The following is a 22,306-nucleotide window of genomic DNA, read 5'->3' as shown; positions in this document are numbered from 1 at the left end:
CCCTCAGCTGGAACTACAAGCCCCAGAAGGCTTTGCGCCAGGGGGCATTGGCCCCTGACCTCAGGGACGGAAACCATTGTTACCTGGCAACAGCAAAGAGGTCGGGTGGCGGCAGTGGGCGGTGAAACTGCTTGGGTGAGTACCCTGCCCGGGTGAGGAGGGGCTGCTAGCGGGGCAGGGAAGTGGGCTGAGAGCGGAGGTGGCGAGCGCAGGCCAGGGTCGGGAGGCGGGGCGAGGGCCAGGAACGCAGGCAAGGCGGCACAGCTGGGGTCAGGGCCCGGGTCCAGGGAGGAGGTACTGGGCTGAGGAAGGGGGTTCGGGGCCGGAGATGCGTAGCCCGGCAGGCCTCGGTGCATTGTTGCAGAAGGACGACGGCGGCATGTGCGAGGGTCCTTCCCGCATCTCGGGGCCCATCCCCCCAGACCCTACGCTCTGTCCTGACTACTACCGGCGGCCGGCCTCGGGTGAGTTGTGGGGTGCCTCACCCTGGCGAAGCCAGAGCAAGGGTCGGGCCCAGCTCCACCATTGAACTCTGCGCTCCGCCCCGTCTGGCCTCTCAGCCCAAGGGCGCCTTGAGGGAAGCACGCTGAAGTTGGGCCTGCTGACTCCGGACCCCGACCTAGACGCCACCCCTCCCCGCGGACCCCGCATCGGTCCCGGAGCCCGAGAAATCCTGGAGCGTGGCCGGCGCGGCGTGGGTGGCGTGCTGCTGCAGCTCGGGGGTATTTCCCTAGGCCCAGGGGCCTCTCCCAAGAGTAAGTTCTGGACAGAAGGGACGGGGCGAGTCTGAAGTCAAAGCTGAGATCAAGAGCAGCTGCTTCTCCTTCCCTGAGGAAGGCTTAGGCTTTACCTCTCTGACTGTTAGTTTCCCCGACTATAAAAGTCCTCTCTTCTTCCTCGCAGGAGAGGACTAGATGAGGTATCCCCCAGAAAATCCATAGCTCAGCTTCATTAATTCATGCATCAATGAAAGGTTGTTTCTTGAGTGTCTCCTGTGTGCCAGGCCCTATAGGTGCTAGGAAAACAAGGTTGGAGAAGAGCATCATCGAATCAAGATGAGAGACAATAAACAAGTGAACTGGTGAATATGATATGCAAGATGATTAATGGTATACTTCGCAATAAAAAATGTAGAAAATCATCAGGAATAGAAGAAGATAATTACTGTGTGAGGAAGGGAACAAGGTGACGAGGTGGACTTAGATGGAGATGTCAGGGAGATCCTTCTGTGGGAGGCAGGGTGTGGGCCTGTGTGTTCTCTGTTGTGAGTTGGATTGCATGGGCTGTATGTAGGGCAGAGCCTGGCAACATCTTTTCCCCAGGGAAGGACCCTAAAGACCATGAGAAGGAGAACCTGAGGCGGATCAGGGAGATCCAGAGGCGCTTCCGTGAGCAGGAGCACAGCCGGGAGCAGGACCAGTCCAGGCCCCTGAAGGCTCTCTGGCGCTCACCCAAGTATGACAAAGTGAAGTCCCATGTCAAGGCCCAGCTGCAGGTACCTGCCTCAGGCAGCCAGAAGTATTGCCCATCTTTTTGACAGTTATACTCTGATCTGAGTTATGAGGAGGGTGGAAAACCGCAGGGAACTAAGGTAACAGGGGACTAAGAGATAGCTGGTTCTGCTGCAGAGTGGGGCTGGGGGGCTTTCTCAGGAGTGATGATGGCTGGGTGATTCTGAGGGGCAAGTAGGAATTAGGCCAGGGGAGGATGGAGGAGAACATTCTATAGAGATGGAACCTCACGGATAGAAGTCCTAAGACCAGAGGGAGTGTGGGCAGTGGGGATGCTGTGTTCAATTCACTGTGAGGGAAGAAGAGCGTGAGGTTAGGCCAAGAAGTCACCTGTACCCACATCATAAAGGGCCACATAATCCACTTCTTACCTTTATTTCTAAGGACAATGGGAAGGGCAGGGGCAGGGGTATGTATGGTGGTAGGATTCTATCTGGGTAGATAGTGGCACCACTTCTCTGTCCACGGGTCTGAGACGGAGAGGCAGGATTGAGAGAAAAGACAATAAGGTCATATGTGGATGTGTTGAATCAGGAGCATTTATGGGACTCGCAGGGAGTGGGAATATGTCCAGCAAGCAGGTGGAGAATCAGATGCGGATGTCAGGAGTGAGACCCAGGAGTTATTGAGGATCTGGCAGAGGACGATGAGACCAGGGAAGTGACCCTGGATTTGAGGGCTTGGAGACCAGCTGTTGGTGACCTTGGTGGGGACAGAGCCAGAAATCTTGGCTAGGAAGGAAAGAAAAAAGAAATGGTGGCTGAAGCCAGGACTGAGATAGAAGGAGGGGTATTTGTTTTCTTAAAGATGTGAGAAACACACATGTTTAAATGCTGATGAGGAGAAGTCCTCCTTCATGACGAAGGAGGCCAATTCCAGAGGACTGGTGATAGAGAAAGATCCTGAAAGGCAGGAAGGGCAGAGTCTTGGTCTTATGGCTTGAGACCCTGACCTCAGCCTGACTGATCCCTCTGCTATGCCTTGGCCTACAGGAGCCCAGCCCTGCCTCTGGGACAGAGCCTGCCCATTTCCTGAGGGCACATTCCCGTTGCGGCCCTGGGTTCCCACCACCCCGTGTCCCCAGTCCCCAGCTAACCCCACCAGGTCCCAATGCTAAGGTGAGAGGATGTGTGAGGGCTGGGAGGTAGGGCAGGGATCCTGGGGAGGTTCAGGGGCACAACACAGTGCTACCTCATCATGCTTGCCATGTCCTGCAGGGCCCAGGCCCAAGTGTGGACTTCATTACCCACAATGCTCGCACTGCCAAGAGGGCCCCCCGGCGTCATTCTCGCTCGCTGCAAGTCCTGGCACAGGTGCTGGAGCAGCAACGGCAGGCCCAGGAGCACTACAACGCCACACAGAAGGGTCACGTTCCCCATTAGTAGGTCCTACTGCCCAACACCCAGGGTAAGGGACACTTATGGTGGGTGGGAGCCAGCATCTGCCCTGGGATTATCAATCCTGAGTCTGTTGCATCGCAGCTTGTTGGAGCGGAGGGATCTGTGGCGGCAGGAGGCTGAGGCCCGTCAGCACAGCCAGCCGGACCCGGCCATGCCGCCTGGCCACACTTGCATGCCTGAGAACCAGCGGCTGGAGACACTGAGCAATCTGCTCCAGAGTGAGTATGTGGCCAAAGGAAGCTGGATGGGGAACCCACTGGGGACCATGCTCCCCTGCCCAGCACTTACTGTTCTGGGGCCCCTGTAGGCCAGAGCCAGCTGCTGCATGAGCTGGTGCTCTTGCCTGCTGGGGCGGATTCACTGAGAGCCCAGAGCCATCGTGCTGAGCTGGACCGGAAGCTGATGCAGGTAGAGGAAGCCATCAAGATCTTTTCCCGCCCCAAGGTCTTTGTGAAGATGGATGCCTGAGCCCTTTTATGGGGATAGAGTCAGGGGTCTCACTGAGGATCGCTACATGGTTATAAAGGGCAGGACTGGGCCCCATCATAGAGTGGAGTTCGAAGACAGGAGCAGTGGGTGGGCAGTATCCCCAGAGCACTCTTCCCAGTCACTGGTGGCTGTGGAAGGGCCATCCCAGCCTCTTAACCCCTTTGTCAAAATTAAACTTTTTGTACACAGTGGAGTTTGTTTCCATAAGAGCTTTTCTCACCCTAGAAATGCCAAGCCTGGTGTCCTTCCTGCTGATTGACTACAGGAAGGTTTCTCTGCTGCCCTTATCACTCCTCCACTCCTGCCTCATGTCCAGGCCAGAAGGCAAGATTGTGAGATCAAGGAGGAGGCTAGGGCTGGGAAACAGAAGGACCATAACTGCATTTGTAGAAAACCTTTAATGTTCCCCAGACTGAGAGGGCCCCATGAGCAAGCTAAAAAACCCCACTGGGGAAGTCCCTGCCATGTCCCAGCAGCCGGGAAGGGCAAGGGGCTGCATCTTTGCCTGTCAGAGGCTGAAGCCATTACCATTTCCTTGAATGCTACTCCCCCAGCCAGAGCTGGCCTGCTCCTGATCATCCAGGGAGGGCAGAGAGCTGCGGGCATCAGGAAGTAGGCGGCTTGGGCGCAGGTTCCAGCATGGAGGCCCTTGAGACAGCCCATTGGAACAGGGAGGCTCGCGGTTCTCAATGATCAGATCGCTGCTGTCATCGTCGCTATCAGGCTCAGCAGGCCCAGGCCCAGCAGAAGGAGGCCCTGTCAGACGCCCAGATGCCCCACGCACCACATTATTGCGCTGATTGGCTGGCTTGACAGTGACAATGAGGTTGTGGCTGTTCGCGACCATCATGTCTGTTACTTGGTCCAAGGTCTTCCCAGCTACCTCAATGCCATTGACCTCGAGGATCTCATCACTGACTGCCAGCAGCCCTGTACTCTCAGCCAGGCCCCCTCGTACCAGGCGGGAGATGAAGATGCCTGGAACCCGTTCCAGGCCCTGGGGAGCTACGCGCACACTCATGCCATCTCGGATGTAGAAACCCAGGGGGCGGTCGGAACCATGCTTATGCAGCCGCACCCGTCGGTGGGTCTCAGGCAGTAGGTCCACATCTATGACTGAAGAAACCTGGCGGAAATCTTGTGGCAGGCTGATTAGCAGGGGTGGCCGCGTGCGCAGGGATGCCACTGGCCGAAGTAGGAGCCCTTTCTTGCGCCGCTGCAGAGAGTTGGAGGCAAAGGCCAGGCCACTGGAATCAGCTTCTGCTGCAGGAGAGGGGGACGCTGAGATCAGAGACCCTGCTTTCCCATTTGGGCCCTTTTCCATCAGGCCAAGGCCTGAGGAAGGGGGCACTGTAGCTACTTCCTGCCACTTGGAGGTCAGGCCAAGGGCAGGGACTGCAGAGGGTGAAGCCTGGGCACACTGGGCATGGACTAACCCTTCTAGACTTGCCCTGTCACCCTACCCCACAGAGGCTGCCCACTGTACCCCATCCTCCTCACCCCGCTTCTGCACTAGCAGGCGCAGCGGCGGGGGCCCACTGGCCAGGGCCCGGTGCAGGCTGTCGTCGTTGGTGAGGGGCAGTAGGTTGCCGTGAGCATCCGTATAGCCAAGCAGCACGTCCAGGCCCGGGATCTGGTGTACCACACGCAGCAACCGAGAGAACTCTTGGAAGCCGCTCACCGAAGCGCGGGGCAGCGCGAAGCGTCGGAACTCGGCATCAAACTGGAGGCCGGGGTGGGGGGGCGGGGAGGGGTTAGGATGGAGTCCGTGCCCTTTCTCACCACGGGTCCGAAGGTGGCAGGGGTGAGAAAGACAGGGGGGGGCTTCACAACAGCTGCAGCCTTGCACCCAGTACAAGGGACGCTGTCCAAGGTCTTCTCCCCGCCCTCAGGTACCCAGGCCACAGAGGGACTCTTGAGGCCGGCAGTAGAAGGAAGGAGGATGGATGGGGGAAAGCGAGAAGAAAAGCCGGAGAATGGGACGTGGAGGATGGAGGAGAGAAAAAGGTGGTGGGGACCAAGGAGTCAGGAAGGGGAGAATGAGGGAATTGGAAGCTCCTAGGGCCGAGGCCGGAGCCGGGGCTGGAGGGGCCCTTACTTTGCTCTTCACCTCGACGATGCTGTCGGGACTGCGTGCCGGAGTCCTCTGCGGCCTGGCCATGGCGGGGCCAGGCGGGCCGGGGATGATGCCCCAGGCGGACCGCCGAGGCGCAGGTGCACAGCCCGGCCGGCCCGCGCCGCCCCGCCCCTGGCGGTAGCACTCGCCCCGCCCTCCTGTCCGGACCGTGACGTCAAGAGGGCAGCGACGGGGAGTTGAACGCGGAGTCCACGTTTCCTAGGAAACGGAGATAAGGGTGGGAGAATCTTTGCGTCCTTCTACGTCATTACGCTACGGTCCCCGCGTCCCGGGAATCTGGGGGAGGGGCTTGGCCAATCCGAGGGGGGAGAGAGGGAAGTATTTGTTGAATACTGTGTACTTTTTTGTAATTTATCATGTTAATCTTTTTTAAAATTAATTATTTTTTTGGCTGTGTTGGGTCTTTGTTGCTGGGCGCGGGTTTTTTTCTAGTTGCCGCAAGCGGGGGCTACTCTTTCGTCGCAGTGGGCAGGCTTCCCATTGCGGTGGCTTCTCTTGTTGTGGAGCACGGTCTCCAGTGGTTGTGGCACGCGGGCTCAGTAGTTGTGGCTCACGGGCTCTAGAGCGCAGTCTCAGTAGTTGTGGCGCACGGGCTCAGTTGCTCAGCGGCATGTAGGATCCCGGACCAGGTTTCGAACCCGTGTTCCCTGCATTGGCAGGCGGATTCTTAACCACTGCGCCACCAGGGAAGCGTGAATGCTATGTACCTTTATTTCCACTGGCCTAACAAGACTGCGCATTTTGTAGATGAGGAAACTGAGTCACAACAAATAATTGCTGAACTCCTTGGGGTCACAGGCGTTGAAGTGGCTTTGAGCCACCCACTCGGACCACCCTTGGCTGCAGCCTCAGGCCCCAGATCCCTCCCACTCCATCGGAGCCAGCCCTTGGCCCCTTCCTGCCCAGTGCCACAGGAGTCTTGAAGAACGGCGCAAACGCCCGGTCGCTGCTTGGAGAGATGCTCGGGTAAGAGTAAGCAGGACAGCATACAGTTGAACCAACACGGGTCTGCAAACAAGTTCCCGAATAGGACGCGCTCGTGCGCACGCGCGGGCACGCTCATGGGCGGGACCTCGACCTCAGGTCCCGCCCAGCCGCCGTACGTTTCCTCTTCCGAGGAGAGGCGGGGCCGCAGCGCCCGCGGGAAACGCGGTCCCGGGTTGCTCGGCTGGCAACAGCGGCGGGAATGGCAAGCTTGGGGAGTTTGGTCCTGCGGCCTTGGATTCGGGAGCTGGTTCTAGGGTCAGAGGCACTCTCAAGCCCGCGGGCGGGGCAGCTGCTCAAGGTGAGTCCCCACCCCGTTCTCAGGGCCCGGAGACCAGTGCTGGGCCCCGTGCGGTGGGTTTGACGCAGGTCGTCGCCGTCAGGTACTGCAGGAGGCCGAGGCCCCGGGCCCGTCCCGCGCTCCCGACACGTCTGAAGGGGCCACGCTACTTGTGTCCGACGGGACCCACAGTATTCGATGCTTGGTGACGCGGGAGGCTCTGAACGCCTCGGACTGGTGAGAGAGGCTCCGCGGAGCCTGGGAAGATTGGAATCCGGTGGGAGAGCACGAGCCTTGAGCCCGAAGTGGGCGGGTTTCAGGAGGGCGGGCCCCAGGCGGGCGGGGCAGTGTTCAGGCAAGCGCGTTAGTGAGGATCGCACTCGCTGCAGGGAGGAGAAGGAGTTCGGTTTTCGAGGGGCAGAAGGCCGGCTGCTGCTACTGCAAAACTGCGGGGTCCGCGTCCAAGTCGCCGAGGCAGGCGCGGTGAGTGGTGAGGCTGGCTTCGGTGGGTTACTGGGCCCGACTTCCTGACAACTCCTGAAACCCGGTCCCTGAACTCACCCCTCCAGCACGCGGAGTTCTACCTCCAGGTGGACCGCTTCAGCCTGCTGCCCACGGAGCAGCCCCGGGAACGGGTGACTGGTTGGTAAGTGATGCCTCCACCCTCCAGCTGTACTCCCCACCCAGGCCTGGCTGGCGTTGGCATAGGCCTTGGGCTCCTGGTTATATTGACTGCTTCCTACTTCTCCTTCCCAGCAACCAGGACCCGGATGTGCGGAAAAAGCTCTATGACTGCTTGCAGTGAGTTTGGGGTTGGGCTCTTGGGTCAGGTGTGGTTCGGTCAGGGAATGGAAAATCTGTGTTATCAGATAGGCTTCAGGATTTTTTCTCAGGCTTGTTCCCTCTGTTTCTCTAGGGAGCACCTTTCAGAGTCCACCTCCCCCAGTGCAGGTACTTATAGGGGTTGGTCAGTTGCCCATACTCCCTGAAGAGTGATCTCTCCAGCCATCAGCCCTCTGCTTCCTTAATAAGCTCTTCCCCCCCCACCCCCCCCCCCCAGTTCCTCTTCTTTGAGCTTCAGCCCATCCCCGGGTCCTCTGTCCCTAGGCCTTTCACTGTCCCAACTTCTGGATGAGGTAGAGGAGGACCAGGAGCATCGGGGGGCGCTAGTGAGCCTGGCTGAGAGCTGTCTGATGCTGGCAGGCCCTTGCACAGCACCCCCCCTCACCCGCTGGGCGGCCTCACGCTGCAGAGCCACGGTCAGTCTGGGGCTTCTCTTGGGAAATGTCGGAGTGGGGAGTTGGGCAAGGGCCAAACTGAATGTTCTCATCCTACAGGGAGAAGCTGTGTACTCTGTCCCCAGCCTATGGCTGCACATCTCTGAGAATGACCAGCAAATCCTGAGCTCTCTGGGCCCAGGTCAGAGGGCACAGGGTAAGGAGGACTGGAGAGGTCAAGAGGGGAGTGAGTGCCTGCATGCCCAGTGCCCTCCGTGCTGATAAGCCTCCCCTGACCGCCAGGCCCTGAGCTACCCCCACCACACCCGGCTCTACAGGACCTATCGCTGACTCTCATCTCCTCTCCTCCTTCCTCACCCAGTTCCTCAGGTAAGCTGGTGCTCAGGCCCCATGCTCTTGGTGTTGTCTATCAGTTAGATGCCTGGGCTACACAGGATGCTGTGAAAGCGTGCACAGCTGGGTGGGGAGGTGAACACAGTTCCTGCAGGCCTTTGTTCACAGGTCATTCAGCTAGTCTGAGCTGAGAGGTCTGTGCCCATGGTGAGTCCCCTTCCTCCTCAGGAGCCCCTGCCCTACCCAGCCACATGCTGTCAGAGGAAAGTGGTGCCAGTATCAGCCTTCTACCTGCCTTGCCCTTGGCTGCTGCAGACCCAGCGCAGAAGGGCAGCTCCCAGCCCCTGTCAGCCATCTGCTCAGCCCATGGCCCCCTGCCCCCCAGTTCCCCACACCCCAGCCATGTACCCAACTCCCCACCCCTGAGTTGCACCCCAAGTCTGTCACCCCTTGGCCATGCCCCCAGTCTACACCAAGCCCCTGTAACCATGGCCCAGAGACCTAGTCTGGAGTTCAAGAAGCTAGAGTTACCCCCTAAGACTCGGCAGCCCTCTCCAAGGACAAGAACCACCAAGGAAGCCCTGGAGTCCAGCTCTGTCTGGGTGAGCATAGCACCCCTTACAACTGGAGGGTAAAATGGGGCTGGGCTGGCCTTGGATGAGGTTAGGGGCCTTTTTGGCCTTTAGGCTCCTTTTTGGCTCCTCTCCAGACACAATACCCGCCCCCTTCAGGACCCCGCAAAGACGCATCGTGACGGTTCTGCCTTCCAATATGAGTATGAGCCACCCTGCCCCTCCCTGTGTGCCCAGGTCCAAGCTGCCAGGTGAGTGCCTGGGGGGTGCCCCCACTCTCTTGGTTACCCGTCCCAGTCTCCATTGGCTTACAACCATGGTTCTCTTCCCAGGCTCCCTCCCCAGCTTGTGGCCTGGGCCTTGCACTTTCTGATGGAGCCACAGCCAGAGGCTGAACTAACCCAGGTGTGAGGGGTCATGAGCACGTGGGAGGATGCGTGCACGGGTCCGTGCCTGGGGGTGGATAAACAGGGCTTCACACCAGCTTCCTTTAAGTTTTTTAATAAAATAATCTCATGCGGCAGGAAAGGAGAAGGTCAGGGGTTGGGGCCGCCGCCTCTTTGGTCTGTGGCTGGGGATGGTGGGCTCCGCTCAGGGTCTGAGGGCTCTGTAGACTGTGGGGGTAGAGGCTCGGCTCCGAGGCCAGATCCTGCACAGGGAGAGAGGAAGGGTCAGGACTGGAGTGAGCAGGCCTGCCGCCCACCCAACTGGCTCCAGCCCCCTTTACCTATGCTTGGAGATGGAGGTGCCTCAAGCTTTGGCCTGCGCTTGAGGACAGGGGAGCGCTGCAGCCGCCGGGGCCGTTCTGAGGGATACAGGAAGACTTGGGGAGGGTTGCTAAGGGCTTGCTGCCTGTCCTCGACCCCCACGCACACTTGCCTTCAGAGCCTCCCCCTTCCCCAGCATCCTCCCACCCCTGGCAGAGGTTGCTTTTGTGGAGGTAGAGCCAGGGCTAGTAGGAAGGGCTTCTCAGACCCTTGCTCCTGGCCTCTGGCTCCCTGATTTCTCAACCCCTCACGCCACTGGTGGCCCCCTCCGAGGACCAGAGCCTCGAAGGGAGCCCCCCCTCCCCCATCTCCTCCTGCACTCAAGCACACATGGAGGTGTCTCCCCTCACCAACAGGGGCCTGGAGCTGGTCCTCATGCACAGACACTGCTCGTCGACCCGCCAAGAGAGGCCTCGGCCTCAGCTGGCCATCTGGGGGAGGCCAGGGTATCAGGGTATGGTCCCAACAGCTGCCCCCGCTCCAGCCCTTGCCTCCCACCTTCAGGGTCTCCAGAGGAGCTGAGTTCCCAGCAGGGACTCCTCCAGGCCCTAGCCCAGTATTGGGTGGGGGTTAGGGTACCTGCTTACCTTCATTCCTGGAGCCTAAGCAAGAATCCTCTGGGAGGCCCAGGCTGTCTGGGGAGGGGCTGGCTCTTCGGAGGCTTGGGCTGGGACAAGGGGAGGGGGGGCCTGGACCATCCTGTTGACCCCAGCCACGGCCCCTGAGCTCTGCATTCAGCTGCTGCCCTAGTGTCTTCCAGGTGGCAGACTCGGGCCCCTGGCCCCCTGGACCAGGTCTGCATGAAGGGTCTGCAGGGAGAAAGGTGTCAGCCAAGACCTGGGCCAGGCGTCGGAAGTGAACCTGACCAATGGTTTGATCCCCTCCAGCCTGTCCCTGCATGACCCCGCATGACCCCCAACATATACAGTGGCCCTCACTCACCAGCAGACACAGAGTGGGTGCGGGACTTGATCGAGATGGGAGGAGCCTCTGTGGAACTGTCCATAATGTCACCTGCAAAGGCAGGGCTAGGGGCTTAGGCTTAGTGAGGGGAAGAAAAACATGGCTATTCCCACTCTTCTGCCAGGGAGAGCAAACCCCTTGGGGTCTATCTCCTCCCCAAAAATGTACTGCCCTAGACCAGAGTCCCACTTACCATCCGAGCCAGCCTTCTTGATCTCTCCATCTTTGCTCTGTAGGAAATAGGGAAGTTAAGTTTGATCCTGTCCCACCCTCGTGCTAGCCTTGTCCTTTTATTCATTCTTGTTATAACCGCCACTAAATGCCCACCGTGGGCTGGGCAAGAACATGGCAAACCCAGTCCTGGTCCTCTTGGAGCTCAGTCTGTGATGGTGGACAGTTAACACACAGAAGCATATGCAAGCACAGACACAGAAAGTAATTTCTTAATTCTGTGATTCACTTTCTATACCTTAATGTTTCTAAATTCAAGCTGAGTTTCACTTCATTTGTGTTTCTTATTTTCCTGAAGTTATTAAAGGGATAGTCCGTAGGGTGGTGGTTCTTATTAGGAACTGCGATCAGAGAGTGGCATTAGCAGGGGGGCCATGGAAGAGAGTGAAGGAAGGCCCACAGGGAAATACAGGGATGGATGAAGAGGGACCTGGTGTAGCCCATGGGTGGGGATGAGAGGCTGGAAGTGGGGCAGGGAGGAGTTCCAGACAGAGGAACCTGTGTAGAGGCTCTGAGATGAACCGGGGTTGAGAGCAGCGAGGTGAAAGCAGTGACCAGGGCTGAGACCCCACTGGGCCTTGAGGCAGGATCAGGAGTTAGGGCAATGTCTTGAGGGAGGAAGCCCCTGGAGGATTTGCTATTTCAAATGCAGATGGCAAAGCCAGATGTCTGTTAGATCATCTGTTAGACCATCCACTTCAAGGAGGAGGTATCAGTGGCCTGGGTCAGGGTAGAAGCCAAGAGAGAAGAAAGGTTGACTCTGATGACTTTTATGGGGAGGGGAAAGAATCGACAGACCTGTCATGAGTCTCCTGGTCACATAAATCACCCACACAAAACAAGCTACGTGTCACCTGCCTCCTCACTTCCCACGTGTGTCCCTTCCCAGCTCACTTGCTTCCTCTTGCCTTCGGCACTCCCGCTGCCTCTGCTCACGCCAATCCTCTGCAGCATCACTTGTACTCGCTGTTCAAAGGTTGGGGCCAGCTCTGTGTCTCCCCGCTCCAGGGGCTGCTGCTGGGGACAGAGATACCTGAGTGGGGAGAGAGCCCACTGCCCTCACTGTTCCTGCAGAGCCTTCACTCCCTGTCACCAGGCCTCACCTTGTCAGGTCTGGCACCCAACGTTGTCTCCTCCTCCTCAGCAGGTAGCAGTATCATGGAGTAGGCCTTGCTTTCCCGAGTGTACCGAGGCCGACTCCTGCGGGTAGAGTCGGGGCTGCTGGTGCCCCCCTCAGCCCCCCCAGCCTCCTCACCACGGCCAGGACGGGCTGGTGGCCGAAGCAAGTCCCCAAGTGTGGTTTTTCGAGAGCGGGGAGCTGCCCCAGGGCTGGTCTCTAGATCAGGCCGTGACGCACGTGTTGAACGAGGCTTCTTGAAGGCAAAGAGAGTGCCCAGCTTCTTTCGAAGTGTACGGGGGACAGGGGTGGTACCCCCCTCGGCTGCCGGGTCCTCCTCGGGGGCCCAGCTGTGGGGACAGCCAGCAGTAAGTGGGAAGGCCCATGGAGCATTCCATTCTCTCCCACCCCTTGCAATTGCCCCTTACTCACAGGCGATCCTGATGGATCAGCCTTTTGGAGAAGAATTCCTCCACGCCCTCATCCACACGGGCACTGAGCCCATTCCCTTCCTGCGGCAGGGCCGGGGGCACCTGAGGAACACCACAGGGTTAAGGCTCCAGGCTGAGTGCAACTGTGACTTCTCTCCACCTTCCTTGTCCAACGGCAGGCTCTGGGCAACTCCAGGACTTGGGAGCTGCAGTGACCCTATAGGGCTGCTGACACAAGCTCTCCCACTGTGCAGCTGGTGGGCAGAGATGCTGGTTTCACGTACCCCCCTCGCCTGTAGTTGGCCCTGGACATAACCACTTCACACCCATGCTTGTCCCACAGAGTATCCTAAACACCCTGAACCACCTGGTCACCAGTAGGCTAGAGCCCACGCACCCGCTGGGTCACACGTTCCCACTTGCCACCCCCTCTGCTCCAAACAGTTCCCTGCAGTACCCTCCACCCCACCCCACCCAGCCTGCTGCCGGCTCAGCGGCGCCTGCTGCTGCGTCAGACCCTCTGGGGGGCCTCAAGCCGGCTCCTCCCCGCCTCTGGCCCCGTGCCCACTGCCCGCGCCAGTACCCAGCCCACACACACACCCGCACCGGACGTGCAGTAAACGCAGGATTGTCCCCACAGCCAGGGGCCCAGCATCTTTCATTAACCCCGGGGGAGGAAGGATAAGACAGACGCCCCCTCTCACACATCTACCCATGCAGCGGCCAACCTGAGGCAGAGTCCTACACCCAAGCGCTCCCCGAACGAAATCCACACACTCGTGACCCTGCATGAGCATGGGGTGGGGGGTTGGCCAAGAAGAAGCCAGAACTCGGCAGTATGACCAGGTGGTCTTGGGCACCCACCTCCCTGCCGGCCATCACCCGTAAGGCGCAGGGCCACTCACGACCCCCAATTTCACGAGCTCTGGAGTGGGGGTAGGGCGCTCACCTGGGGGCCCCCCGGCGGCGGGCGGTGGTGGTGCTGGCGCCGTGGCCGCGGCCGGGCCCGGGTCGGATGGCGCAGGGGCTGCCCGGCGGGTGGCAGGTCCATGCGAGGCAATGGGCCGGCCGGGGGCCCAGGGGCGGCGGGGCTCGGAGAGCCACGAGCAGATGGCCCCGCCTGCGGCTCTGCATCTTCCCCCGGAGCCGCCAGCTCGGGCTCCGGCTCTGGTTCCTCAGCAGCACCTGAGGGGAGAGCACCAGAAGAGCACCAAGCGCCAAGCCCAGGGAGGTGGCAGCGGCGGCGCTAGGGCGGCGGGGGACCCGCCCAGGGCGCGGGGAGGGGCCCAGCTACGCTGCCCGCCCCCCCACCCGCCCCTCCCCCGCCGCCGCTGTCCGTGGTGCTGAGCGCGGCCCCGAGCGGCGCGCGGCGCCGCCAAGCATGCGCATCCTGGGGGTAGGGAAGGGGTGGGGGGGGCGGGGAGGTAACGAGGTGAGAGGAGGCTGTGTCCCGGCCCTGGTCTGCTCAGGTCCCACCCTGTACTAACTGACCACAGCGGACCCCAACTTTGCACGCTGCACGGGGGTCCTGGCCCAGCCCACTCAAGGGTCAGGGAGTTCCCGGGACAGGGGTGAATGTACGTGTCCAGGTGTCCAGGTCTAATGGAACTTCAGCCCAACCTGAGTAGCTCTCTTTCCCTGGGCCCTGACTGTGAGTGGAGGGGACCAGGTGAAGACAGCGGTTGGATTCAGGCCACTTCTGTGGAGGACTGTCATCCTGGTGGGGAAGACACAAACTCAGCCTGGGGTGGCGGGGAGCTGCCTCCCCTCCTTCTACACTCCAGAACAAGATGGGAAGATCTAGGGTTCTAGGCCCAGAGTTCTAGGACCACCTACCTTCTGCTCCTCTTCATTCTCCTTTTCCTTCTCCTCAGGGAAGAAAAGACCTTCCAATTCCCCAGGCCCAAGGGGGCTGGGCTCGCCTCCATCTAGTGCCGGTATGACAGGGGGCGTTGCCTCTGTTGCCTGTTGAGCCAGACTCTCCACCTGCAATACCAGGCACCCCAAAGATGGGAGGCAGGGCCTCAGCCATAGTCGTGTCAGTGCAAAGGGAACCCTGAAATACCCCTGGGCTATCTGACCCCAGAAGACATTACAGAACCCCTGCAAGGCAGTGGCTGTGCATGTGCGTGTGCGTGTGCGTGTGTGTGTGTAAGCACGCAGTTCCTGCTCACCAGCCGATCCCGGGCTGCACTGAGACCCGCCACAGCCTGAGCCACAATGCTCTCTGCCAAGGTCCCTGTGACTGACAGGCGCATGTCCCTGACGGCAACAGAGGGCAAGGGTTAGTGTGCTGTCTCTACCCAGCCCAGCCCAGCCCAGCCCTATCCAGCCTACCTGAGCCTCGTGAAGGCATCTTGCAGCAGGTGCTCTGGGAGCAGCTCTGGGAGACCCCTTGAGCCTCCCAGGACCCCCTCTAGCTGCTCCCTCCACCTGGGTCCCTGCAGCATCTGTGGGCAGAGGCTCCTTGTGGTGTCCAGTGTGGTCTGAGTGAAGTCCTGGGCAAAGGTCAGAGCATGGTGAGGGTGTGGCTGGGGCCCAGACCAATTGGCTTGAGGCTCCAACCCTCACAGAACATTGACTCAGGGGATATCACAGGCAAGCCTATGGATGGGGGTCAAGCCTGAATATGGAGGTGGGGCTGGGGCAAGGGCACTATCTCACCTGAATGTCCCGGCGGCAGACCTCGCCCACCTGTCCCAGGAGGCCCTCCAGCTTCTGCCGCAGCTGCCACTGGTGGCTTGGGGAGCTCCCAGCCTCATGTAGAATGGGGAGAATCTGGAGGCCATGGAGGAAAAGGAGTTGCAAATTGACACCTAAGAGGGGAAGGGTCCTTGTAGTGGGAGGGGGTGCTCACACTGAGAGAGAAGTTGGCGTTTTGGATGGCATCCTCGGCCTGGTGCACAGCAGCTTCACCCTGGGGCCCAGCCCCACAGCCCAGCAACTCCACATGCTCCTGCACCGACTGACATAGTTCATTCACTTCCTGGAGGGCAAGAGGAATCAGTCTCAGCCTGGTCCCCTCCCCATCCCCTGACTGCTTCCTTCCCAAGGTCTCCAACAGGGTGAGTGAGGTCCTGAAACTGATACCATCAGGACAGCCACTTAGGGACCCTATCTGTTCAAGGAGGGAGAGCAATGTCTCCTTTAGTTCATTGTAGGTACTTTATATATACTTCCTAAGTGTCCAGAATGGGAAGGGAAAGAGCTGTTAGTCATGTCAGTGTTTTAGAAGTTCAGTCTGTTCATCATCCAGCTAGAGGACAGATTGAGGGATGAAGAGAAATGGGAGTGAGGAGTCATGGAGGAAGGATCAGGGGCAGAGAAGGATGGCTGGGGTGGGAGTAAAGAGTGTGTGTTTGAGAGAGTCGGTCAAGAGGCAGAACCAAGGAGGTCTGTGGGGGCTTCGGTGTGGCCAAGAGAGACATGGACTGAAGCTCTGTCCACAGCATTTGGTGGGTGTGGGCACCAGCGAGATTGGGCTCCAGGGTAGAGAGGAGAGAGAGATGTGGGAGACGATGAGATCACTTGAAGACACAAAATGTGAAGCCCCTGCAGGATGTCTGGGTCACAATGCCTGGGCTCTGGAGCTTGGGAGAGAAGTGCGAATTGGGAATGGATGGATGGGGAACATCTCACCAAGACAAGGTACTGGAGGGAGATGAAGCCAGAAAAAGGGTCACTGGGTTTGGCCACAACAAAGGTCAGTGGAGAGGGGAGGGAAGCCCTGTGAATAGGAAGTCACAGGTGGGGCTACAGTTGGGGGTGGAGAGAAATGATTGAAGATTTTAAAATACCTCCTGTCTTTGACAGGGGAGCCTATTTAAATGCTTTAAGGGAATTCCCTGCAGTCCAGTGGTTAGGACTCCACACTTCCACTGCAGCAGCCCCAGGGTCAATCCCTGGTCCGGGAACTAAGATCCCGCAAGCTGTGCAGAGCAGCCAGAAAATAAAAAAATAAAAATAAAAGGTTTGTAGGAGATACACACTGTAAAGTACTTGCATAGGTGACAGGGCATATTGCTGGCAACATACTCTTAAATAGCTCAGGACAAAAAAAGTTCTGTTTGCTAGTCTTGTAATTTTTCTGTAAGTTTAAAATTAGTTCAAAATTAAAAGAAAGGAAAAAAATGCTTTAAAAAAGCAACTAGAAAAAAAAAAAAAAGCAACTAGGAGTGTTATTTGGGGAAACTATTTCAAGAGCCTTTGGCTCCTCTGCCGATCAAGGAACGGGACTTGTCTGGGACAGCAGGATTCAGGCACCATGGCCCTAGGAAAGTCAGAGCCTCAGACTTATGGAGGCTCTCAGCTACCACAGCTCTCCCCATCCCCTACCTTCTGTGTGTGTTCAACGTCGAGGGAGGGGATTCTGACCTGTTCGGAGGGGTCTGACCCCAGACCTAGTGGCTTCGCGTGGGAGGTGCAGTCAGTAGAAGCGTGGTCTGCGCGGTTGTTCCGCAGGAGACAGGCTTGGATCTGGGCACAAGAGATATTGAGAACTGGTGGGGGGTGGGGCCAAGGCACAGAGGAGGGCGGGGAAGAGAGGGAACCCCCACCTGATGCACGGCACGTGCTGTCAGTTCAGGGCGGCTGCGCTGCGCCTGGGCCACATCGTTCAGTGGCAGAGGCATGGCCTTCAGGCTGCGGTTCTGCTCCAGGGCCTGTGCCACATCCAGCAGGCCCAGAGCAGACGTGTGGTTCCGGTCCCAGACCACAGACCTGGGCCGGGCCAGGGTTCAGTCGGGGGTGGAGCTCTGCAAGGCCCCATCCAACCCCGCTTGCCTTTCCATTCGTCTGGAGCACCCCTGTGCTCCACTTGCTCCGCTTCGTTCAGCTCTGCCCCTTAGCCCAGTAAGCCCCTCCATACACGCCCTCCTCCCCCATTTGGTCCCGTCCCTCTGACCCCGCCCACCGAAGCCTCGTGTTGACCCGAAGCGCCTTGGCCAGCATCTTGGCGCCGGTGTCCCCCATGGCGTTGCCGCTGATATCCAGAGCTGTCAGGTTAGGATTGGCGCCCAGGGCCCGGAGCAGGACGCTGGCGCCCAGTTTCAGTCGCGACTCAGCCACGGACAGAGACTGCAGGGGCTGGGGTTAAGAGAAAGCCATTTGCGGTTGGAGTCAGGGGTCAGCAAGCAAGGCAGGTCAGGGAGCAGGAGTAAGAGGGGTCACAGGGGTCCATCGTCTGAGGATCCTGCATGGTTCTGTGAACTCACACAGTCATCATCCTGCATGAGCTGAACAATCCGGTGCAGGACATCGTCCAGGGTCTCCCTGTGGGCAGGGGCAGCGGTTGGCGGGAGACCCGGGTGGTGGGGTGCTGTTGGGAGGCCCAGGAGTGAGATGGGGGCTCACTTGCACCGGACGTTGAAGTTCCTTCCAAGCGCCACGTGTCGCAGGGACCGACTCCTCCCGATGGCCAGCACCAGAGTCACCATGTCTGAGCCGAAGCCTGGGGGTGGCTCAGGTCAGGCACAAGGCGAGGCTGCGGGGGTGGGAGGGGTGGGAATTTGGAGGATGATGGGAGGATGGGTTTCTGGGCGGCCTCACCATTATCCGCCAGATCCAGGGAGCTCACTGCGCCAGCGTCGCACACTAAGTCTTGAATCACCTGAGCGCCGGCGGAGCGCAGCTGAAGGTGGAAGGTGGAATGAGCTCAGGCCAACAGGCCACAGGTGGGGAGGATTAGGCCCTCAACTGCCCAGCGCTTCCGCCTCGCAGCCCCAGCCCCACAGCCGATGTGTGGGCCCACTGCCCGCTCTCGTCTCTGGGCCGGGCGCTCACCTCACAAGCGCTGAGGTCCAGGTGCAGGTCGTCCATGTGTGTGTTGAGCGCGAGGCCTTCCAAAAGCGCCCTGGGAGGGAATGTCACAGGGGTGGCGGGAGCTGGGAACAGGGGCCCTAGAGCGCGAATAGCAAGAAGGAAGGCCCAGGATGCCAGGGGGGTCATGGGTGCGATACGAGCAGGGTGAGGTGCTGGAGGCCAGGCCTGGTGGTGGCCGCAAAGACGGGGGCCTGGCCGTGGGCAGGGACACTGACCTGAGAGCGTCGGGCGACAGCTTGCAGCCCGCCAGGCACAGGTACCGAAGCGTCTCGGCGCGGCTGAGGAAGAGCTGCAGCGCGTCCGGCGCAGCCCTGGACTTCCTGGGGCGGGGGAGCGGGAGCATTTGGCTTCCTGGCGCGGGAAGGCGGCTCCCGGCAGAGCCCCACCCCCGCCCCGCCCCGTCCGCCTTACGTGCGGGAGAACACGTTCCTCGAAGCGTCGAGGTGGGTGAGGCTGGCGCAGCAGCCGCGGGACAGCGAGGCAAAGAGCTGCGGGAGGAGCGTGTGGGCTACACTGGCCGGGGGACTGAGCCCCTTCCCGCCCTGCCCTCCAGTCGACCCTTGGGCCTCAGGCCTTGCCAGCCCGACAAATCATCCCCCCCACTGACCACCCCCTCACAGTGTCCAGGGCGGTGTCAGTGCCTGCGAGATTCAGGAACGTCAGAACATTAGGACGGCTCAGGAAACTATAGAGGCCCTGGTGGGAGGATGGAGATGGGAGGGAGGGAGTCAGGGATCACCCCACCAAAAGCTTCCTGACACCCCACTGCCTGCGGCGCCCCCAATCACCGCCCTAAGGATGGCCACTCACCCCATTGTCCTCTGAGGCCCCCAGTGCCCCGGGATTCCCAGAAAGGTCCAAGTGGGTTAGGGCAGAGTCAAAGGCTGCATTGAAAGCCAGCGCCCGGCCCAGAGCCCTCATTCCTGGTGGTGGAGGAGGGGGCTCACAATCAGGCTGCCCCACCTCCCAGCTCCACCTCCCCCAGCCATCCTCAGCCCACCTACCTCGCGGTGTCAACCCAGTCTGCGCCAGGGTGAGTCTTCTCAGGGCTCCAGGATGATGCTCTAGGTGTCTGCTGAGTGCAGCCACGCCTGGAGGATCGGGGCAGCAATATGGGTCTCACCTCCTTCAGCGCCAGCCCCCGGGGGGTTCCCCAGGCTCAGCCGTACCTCGGTCATCCAGCACGTTCCCCGCCAGGCTGAGCTCCCGCAACCCGGAGCTCGTATGCCCTGCCAGGGCCTGGGCCAGTCGCCGGACAAAGTCTCTGGGGACCAGACCCCAGATGTGAGGCTCTGACCCTGGATTCCCAACTCCTCCCCAGGCCACTAGTCTCTCCATCCCAAGCCCCTAGACTCCCCTCCCCAATCCCTACCCTGTCCCCCCTACCCCCTCAGGCCACAGGTCTCCAGCACCAGCTCCTCCAGGTGGGATGACTGACTCATCATGTGCAGAATCTGTTCCAAGACCTCAAGGCTCTGAGAACCAGAGGATGGGGGCGCTCAGTGGGCTACACCCTGGCCCCCCAGGCCACGCCCCCACCCCCACCCCCGCCGCCGCCGCGCCTATGCTCTCACCAGCTTCATGTCCACGCAGGAGAGGCACCGGAACCACAGGTTGTAAGACAGGGCGGCCACACTCAAGGCCAGGTCCCTGGGTGGAAGAAAGGGCAGGGGCAGAGCTCAGGGCCCTCCAGCCAGATCCTAGGCCCAGCATCCCCCCTCCATGGAGAGGCTAAGGCCCAGGAATGTGGGTCATGGCATCCTCTTCTCTTCACAGACCTTGCAGGCCACTCACCGACTTCCCAGATGGCTGAAGTCGCCTAGGCTGAAATGGCGGCAGCCCTGACGATGGTAGATGGTGTCCACATCCTGGGTGGGAAGAAAGTACCTCCAACTTACTTGGGATACAAGGCATAGGGAGGGACTCAAAGCACATGGGGGATCAGATGTCTCCAGAGCCTCCAGAGAGGGCCCTACTCTCACCCACTGAATCTCCTCTCGGAAAGGGAAGCCATTGTAGTCACACAGAGCCTCGTATGTCTCCGAAAAGCCACCTGAGTTGGTGCCAGGGGTGTGATGGAGCAGGGGTGGGGGAAAGAGAGAGACAAAAGGTCAGAGATGGAGGAAGATCAGCCCGAAACTGGGTAGTGGCTGTGCCTTGAGTGGCTCTGTTCAGTTTGTGAGACCTCCAAATCCAGGGGTCAGGATGCAGGAGGGGGTCGGCTGAAAGCCCTGTGTGGCCCCACCTTGGCCCTTACCACAGGGGCTGCTGGGCGAGGTGGCCTCTGAGGGGCTGCTTCTCTCCAGCCGAGCCAGCATGGAGGGGGGCGTGGGCCTCCGGAATAGCTTCCTGAGGAGGGACATGGAGAAGGGGGCAAGGGACTTCTAGGCCCTGGGAGTGAGGTCCCCCACTGCGCCATCCAGAGCACCCCTGGCTGCCCTCCTTCCCCGCCAGCCCCCTCAGTTGCTGGGCCTCACCCAAGGGTGGAGCAAGGGAAGACCTTCCTGATGGCAGCAGCGATGTGCTGGGCCAGCTGTTCCAGGGCAGCCACACCAGGAAATTCCAGGACCAGATCAGGCAGGGATTCCAGCTCAAAGGTGACCTGGGGTGGGTGGGGCAGGGGCTGGGCTCCAAGTGTGGGGCAGGTTGGGGGGAGGGGAAGACCAGACTGCAGGCCCTGGTGGGGCACTAGGGGTCTCACCTGAGGGGGTGTCTCCTGCAGCGCCATGGCCTGGACCTCCAGGTAGCTGAACGTGCAGTCCACCTGCGGAGCGCCTGGGTCAGCCTGGACTAAGGCCTGAGCCCCACCCTCTTGGGAGCCCAGTCCTTTGTGCAGCCTGGATCTCAGAGCTGGACCTGCCTACACTCCAGTCCTGCCTGCTCCCGGGAGCCCAGAGCTGTTGGAAGGGCAGAGCCCGCAAGGACACCACCACAGATGCAGCCCTCATCAAGGAAGCTGCTGGAGGGCAAAGGGGTGGCAGCTGGGCCCTGGGACTCACCCTCAGGGGAAGGCAGGTGTGGAGCAGGTAGGCTCTCCATCGCAGCAGTGCCTGAGGGGAGAGAGTGTCTGACACCCTGGGCAGGGCAAGAGCCTCTTTCTGCCGGGGCCCCAGTGGCCCTCCCAGCCTCTGCCCCCACCATACCAGGACATGACCTTGCTCAGCACCCTCCCGCTCTGGCAGCCAGGTTTTCAGCAGCAGCTCTGCCTCCTTGGGCCACAGGAATCTGGTGATCTCGCCTGTGGAAGGGCAGCCTGCTGGGCAACTGGTCCTCCCATGGAGGTCAATTCATGCCCACGGTCTGTATCGGGCTAGGGGGCCTGGGCTCATCTGTGGGCCAGCGAGGAAGGAGTGGAGTGGATTTCGGCCGCCAAGCCCTCCCGAGGAGCAGAGGGAACCGCTTGCCCGGTGCCACGAGGCACTGGGTGGGCCTCTGCTTTCTGGGGCCGCTCCGCTTCCTCCCAGCCAAGAAGGCGACAAGGGCCAGGGCTTACCTCGCAGCTCGCAGGATATGCCGTCGGGGGTCTGGGCCATGCGGCCGGCCCGGCGGCCGGGTGGCCCAAGGAGCTCCGACGAGAAACGGTAGCGGCGGGTGAGCACAGGAAGCCTGGGGCCTCGGCGCGCACTGCAGCCACCTGCTCCTCCTGCAGCGGAAGGTAAGCGCCGCTTCCTGCCAGGCCGCCCCCGGCCCGGCTCCTCCCTGCCAGGCCTCCGCGGGCTGGGAGAAGTCGCGCGGGTACGACGGTGTAGGAGGGGGGCAGATCCCAGCTGCCCGCCCGCGCCGTCGCTCAGGAGCTACTCCGTTAGGGCAGACCTGGGGAGGGAAGGGAGAGGTGTGGCCGGGAGGGTCTCGCGTGTCGCGTGCCTCTTTCGGTTCCTACCCCACTACTTCCACCCCGCGCCACAGTCCCCGCCGCGAGCACCAGGGGGCGCCGCCCGCTCGGAGATCTCTGCGGCCCGCCTCGGTCCGTCCCCTCCAAAGCCCAGCGGGGAAGATGGACAGCACTTAGGACGCAAGGGGCGTCTGTTCAGAA

At 60.4% G+C, this 22,306-nt stretch overlaps 4 protein-coding genes across 6 annotated transcripts; 2 read left to right on the top strand and 2 right to left on the bottom strand.

Moving 5' to 3' along the window:
* Positions 1–293: 293 nt before the first annotated feature.
* On the top strand, positions 294–3,588 carry ENKD1 (enkurin domain containing 1). The gene is made up of 7 exons (XM_082677575.1): positions 294–464; positions 561–755; positions 1,323–1,495; positions 2,504–2,629; positions 2,729–2,892; positions 2,993–3,129; positions 3,219–3,588. The coding sequence occupies exons 1-7, from the start codon at positions 329–331 to the stop codon at positions 3,377–3,379; spliced, it is 1,092 nt and encodes a 363-aa protein (XP_082533701.1). The 5' UTR covers positions 294–328; the 3' UTR covers positions 3,380–3,588.
* Positions 3,589–3,908: 320 nt separating this feature from the next.
* PARD6A (par-6 family cell polarity regulator alpha) lies at positions 3,909–5,576 on the bottom strand (the record flags this gene model as incomplete). Of its 2 annotated transcripts, none has more annotated exons than XM_082677579.1 (3): positions 3,909–4,663; positions 4,901–5,123; positions 5,499–5,576. In XM_082677579.1, the coding sequence occupies 3 exons, from the start codon at positions 5,559–5,561 to the stop codon at positions 3,909–3,911; spliced, it is 1,041 nt and encodes a 346-aa protein (XP_082533705.1). The 2 variants fall into 2 exon arrangements, with proteins under 2 accessions (XP_082533705.1, XP_082533704.1); XM_082677578.1 differs by having other exon boundaries at positions 3,909–4,660; positions 5,499–5,561.
* Positions 5,577–6,667: 1,091 nt separating this feature from the next.
* ACD (ACD shelterin complex subunit and telomerase recruitment factor) lies at positions 6,668–9,463 on the top strand. The gene is made up of 12 exons (XM_082677572.1): positions 6,668–6,822; positions 6,905–7,038; positions 7,191–7,284; positions 7,371–7,447; positions 7,558–7,602; positions 7,718–7,752; positions 7,909–8,060; positions 8,139–8,235; positions 8,322–8,408; positions 8,601–8,974; positions 9,104–9,195; positions 9,277–9,463. The coding sequence occupies exons 1-12, from the start codon at positions 6,724–6,726 to the stop codon at positions 9,353–9,355; spliced, it is 1,365 nt and encodes a 454-aa protein (XP_082533698.1). The 5' UTR covers positions 6,668–6,723; the 3' UTR covers positions 9,356–9,463.
* CARMIL2 (capping protein regulator and myosin 1 linker 2) lies at positions 9,447–21,806 on the bottom strand (the record flags this gene model as incomplete). 2 transcript variants are annotated; one of them, XM_082677546.1, is made up of 39 exons in its annotated part: positions 9,447–9,593; positions 9,672–9,749; positions 10,062–10,142; positions 10,299–10,520; positions 10,654–10,725; positions 10,868–10,904; positions 11,800–11,922; positions 12,009–12,372; positions 12,455–12,555; positions 13,403–13,638; positions 14,104–14,170; positions 14,290–14,439; positions 14,628–14,715; positions 14,791–14,951; positions 15,118–15,231; positions 15,311–15,439; positions 16,828–16,929; positions 17,010–17,172; positions 17,366–17,538; positions 17,667–17,724; positions 17,806–17,902; positions 18,001–18,082; positions 18,235–18,304; positions 18,489–18,593; positions 18,685–18,761; positions 18,892–18,969; positions 19,084–19,196; positions 19,278–19,364; positions 19,443–19,537; positions 19,660–19,748; positions 19,848–19,923; positions 20,068–20,141; positions 20,256–20,326; positions 20,531–20,622; positions 20,751–20,875; positions 20,975–21,037; positions 21,273–21,323; positions 21,417–21,511; positions 21,767–21,806. In XM_082677546.1, 39 exons carry the CDS (start codon positions 21,804–21,806, stop codon positions 9,481–9,483), a joined length of 4,212 nt encoding a protein of 1,403 aa, XP_082533672.1. In that variant the 3' UTR covers positions 9,447–9,480. The 2 variants fall into 2 exon arrangements, with proteins under 2 accessions (XP_082533672.1, XP_082533673.1); XM_082677547.1 differs by lacking the exon at positions 10,062–10,142.
* Positions 21,807–22,306: the final 500 nt, after the last annotated feature.

The sequence above is a fragment of the Grampus griseus genome (genome assembly GCF_964374135.1).
Source record: "Grampus griseus genome assembly, chromosome: 19".
NCBI lineage: Eukaryota > Metazoa > Chordata > Mammalia > Artiodactyla > Delphinidae > Grampus > Grampus griseus.
The sequence above is the reverse complement of the archived record's forward strand: the minus strand, read 5'-3'. Positions and strand labels throughout refer to the sequence as shown.

What these genes read in the sequence shown, in the direction of transcription:
- ENKD1 (XM_082677575.1), top strand. Translation starts at nt 329, where the DNA reads ATGCGTAGCCCGGCAGGCCTCGGTGCATTGTTGCAGAAGGACGACGGC. An exon ending in CTACCGGCGGCCGGCCTCGG is followed by an intron (nt 465 to 560) that starts GTGAGTTGTGGG and finishes CTGGCCTCTCAG; the next exon opens with CCCAAGGGCGCCTTGAGGGA. An exon ending in CACCAGGTCCCAATGCTAAG is followed by an intron (nt 2,630 to 2,728) that starts GTGAGAGGATGT and finishes CATGTCCTGCAG; the next exon opens with GGCCCAGGCCCAAGTGTGGA.
- ACD (XM_082677572.1), top strand. Translation starts at nt 6,724, where the DNA reads ATGGCAAGCTTGGGGAGTTTGGTCCTGCGGCCTTGGATTCGGGAGCTG. An exon ending in AAGTCGCCGAGGCAGGCGCG is followed by an intron (nt 7,285 to 7,370) that starts GTGAGTGGTGAG and finishes TCACCCCTCCAG; the next exon opens with CACGCGGAGTTCTACCTCCA. An exon ending in CCTCACGCTGCAGAGCCACG is followed by an intron (nt 8,061 to 8,138) that starts GTCAGTCTGGGG and finishes CTCATCCTACAG; the next exon opens with GGAGAAGCTGTGTACTCTGT.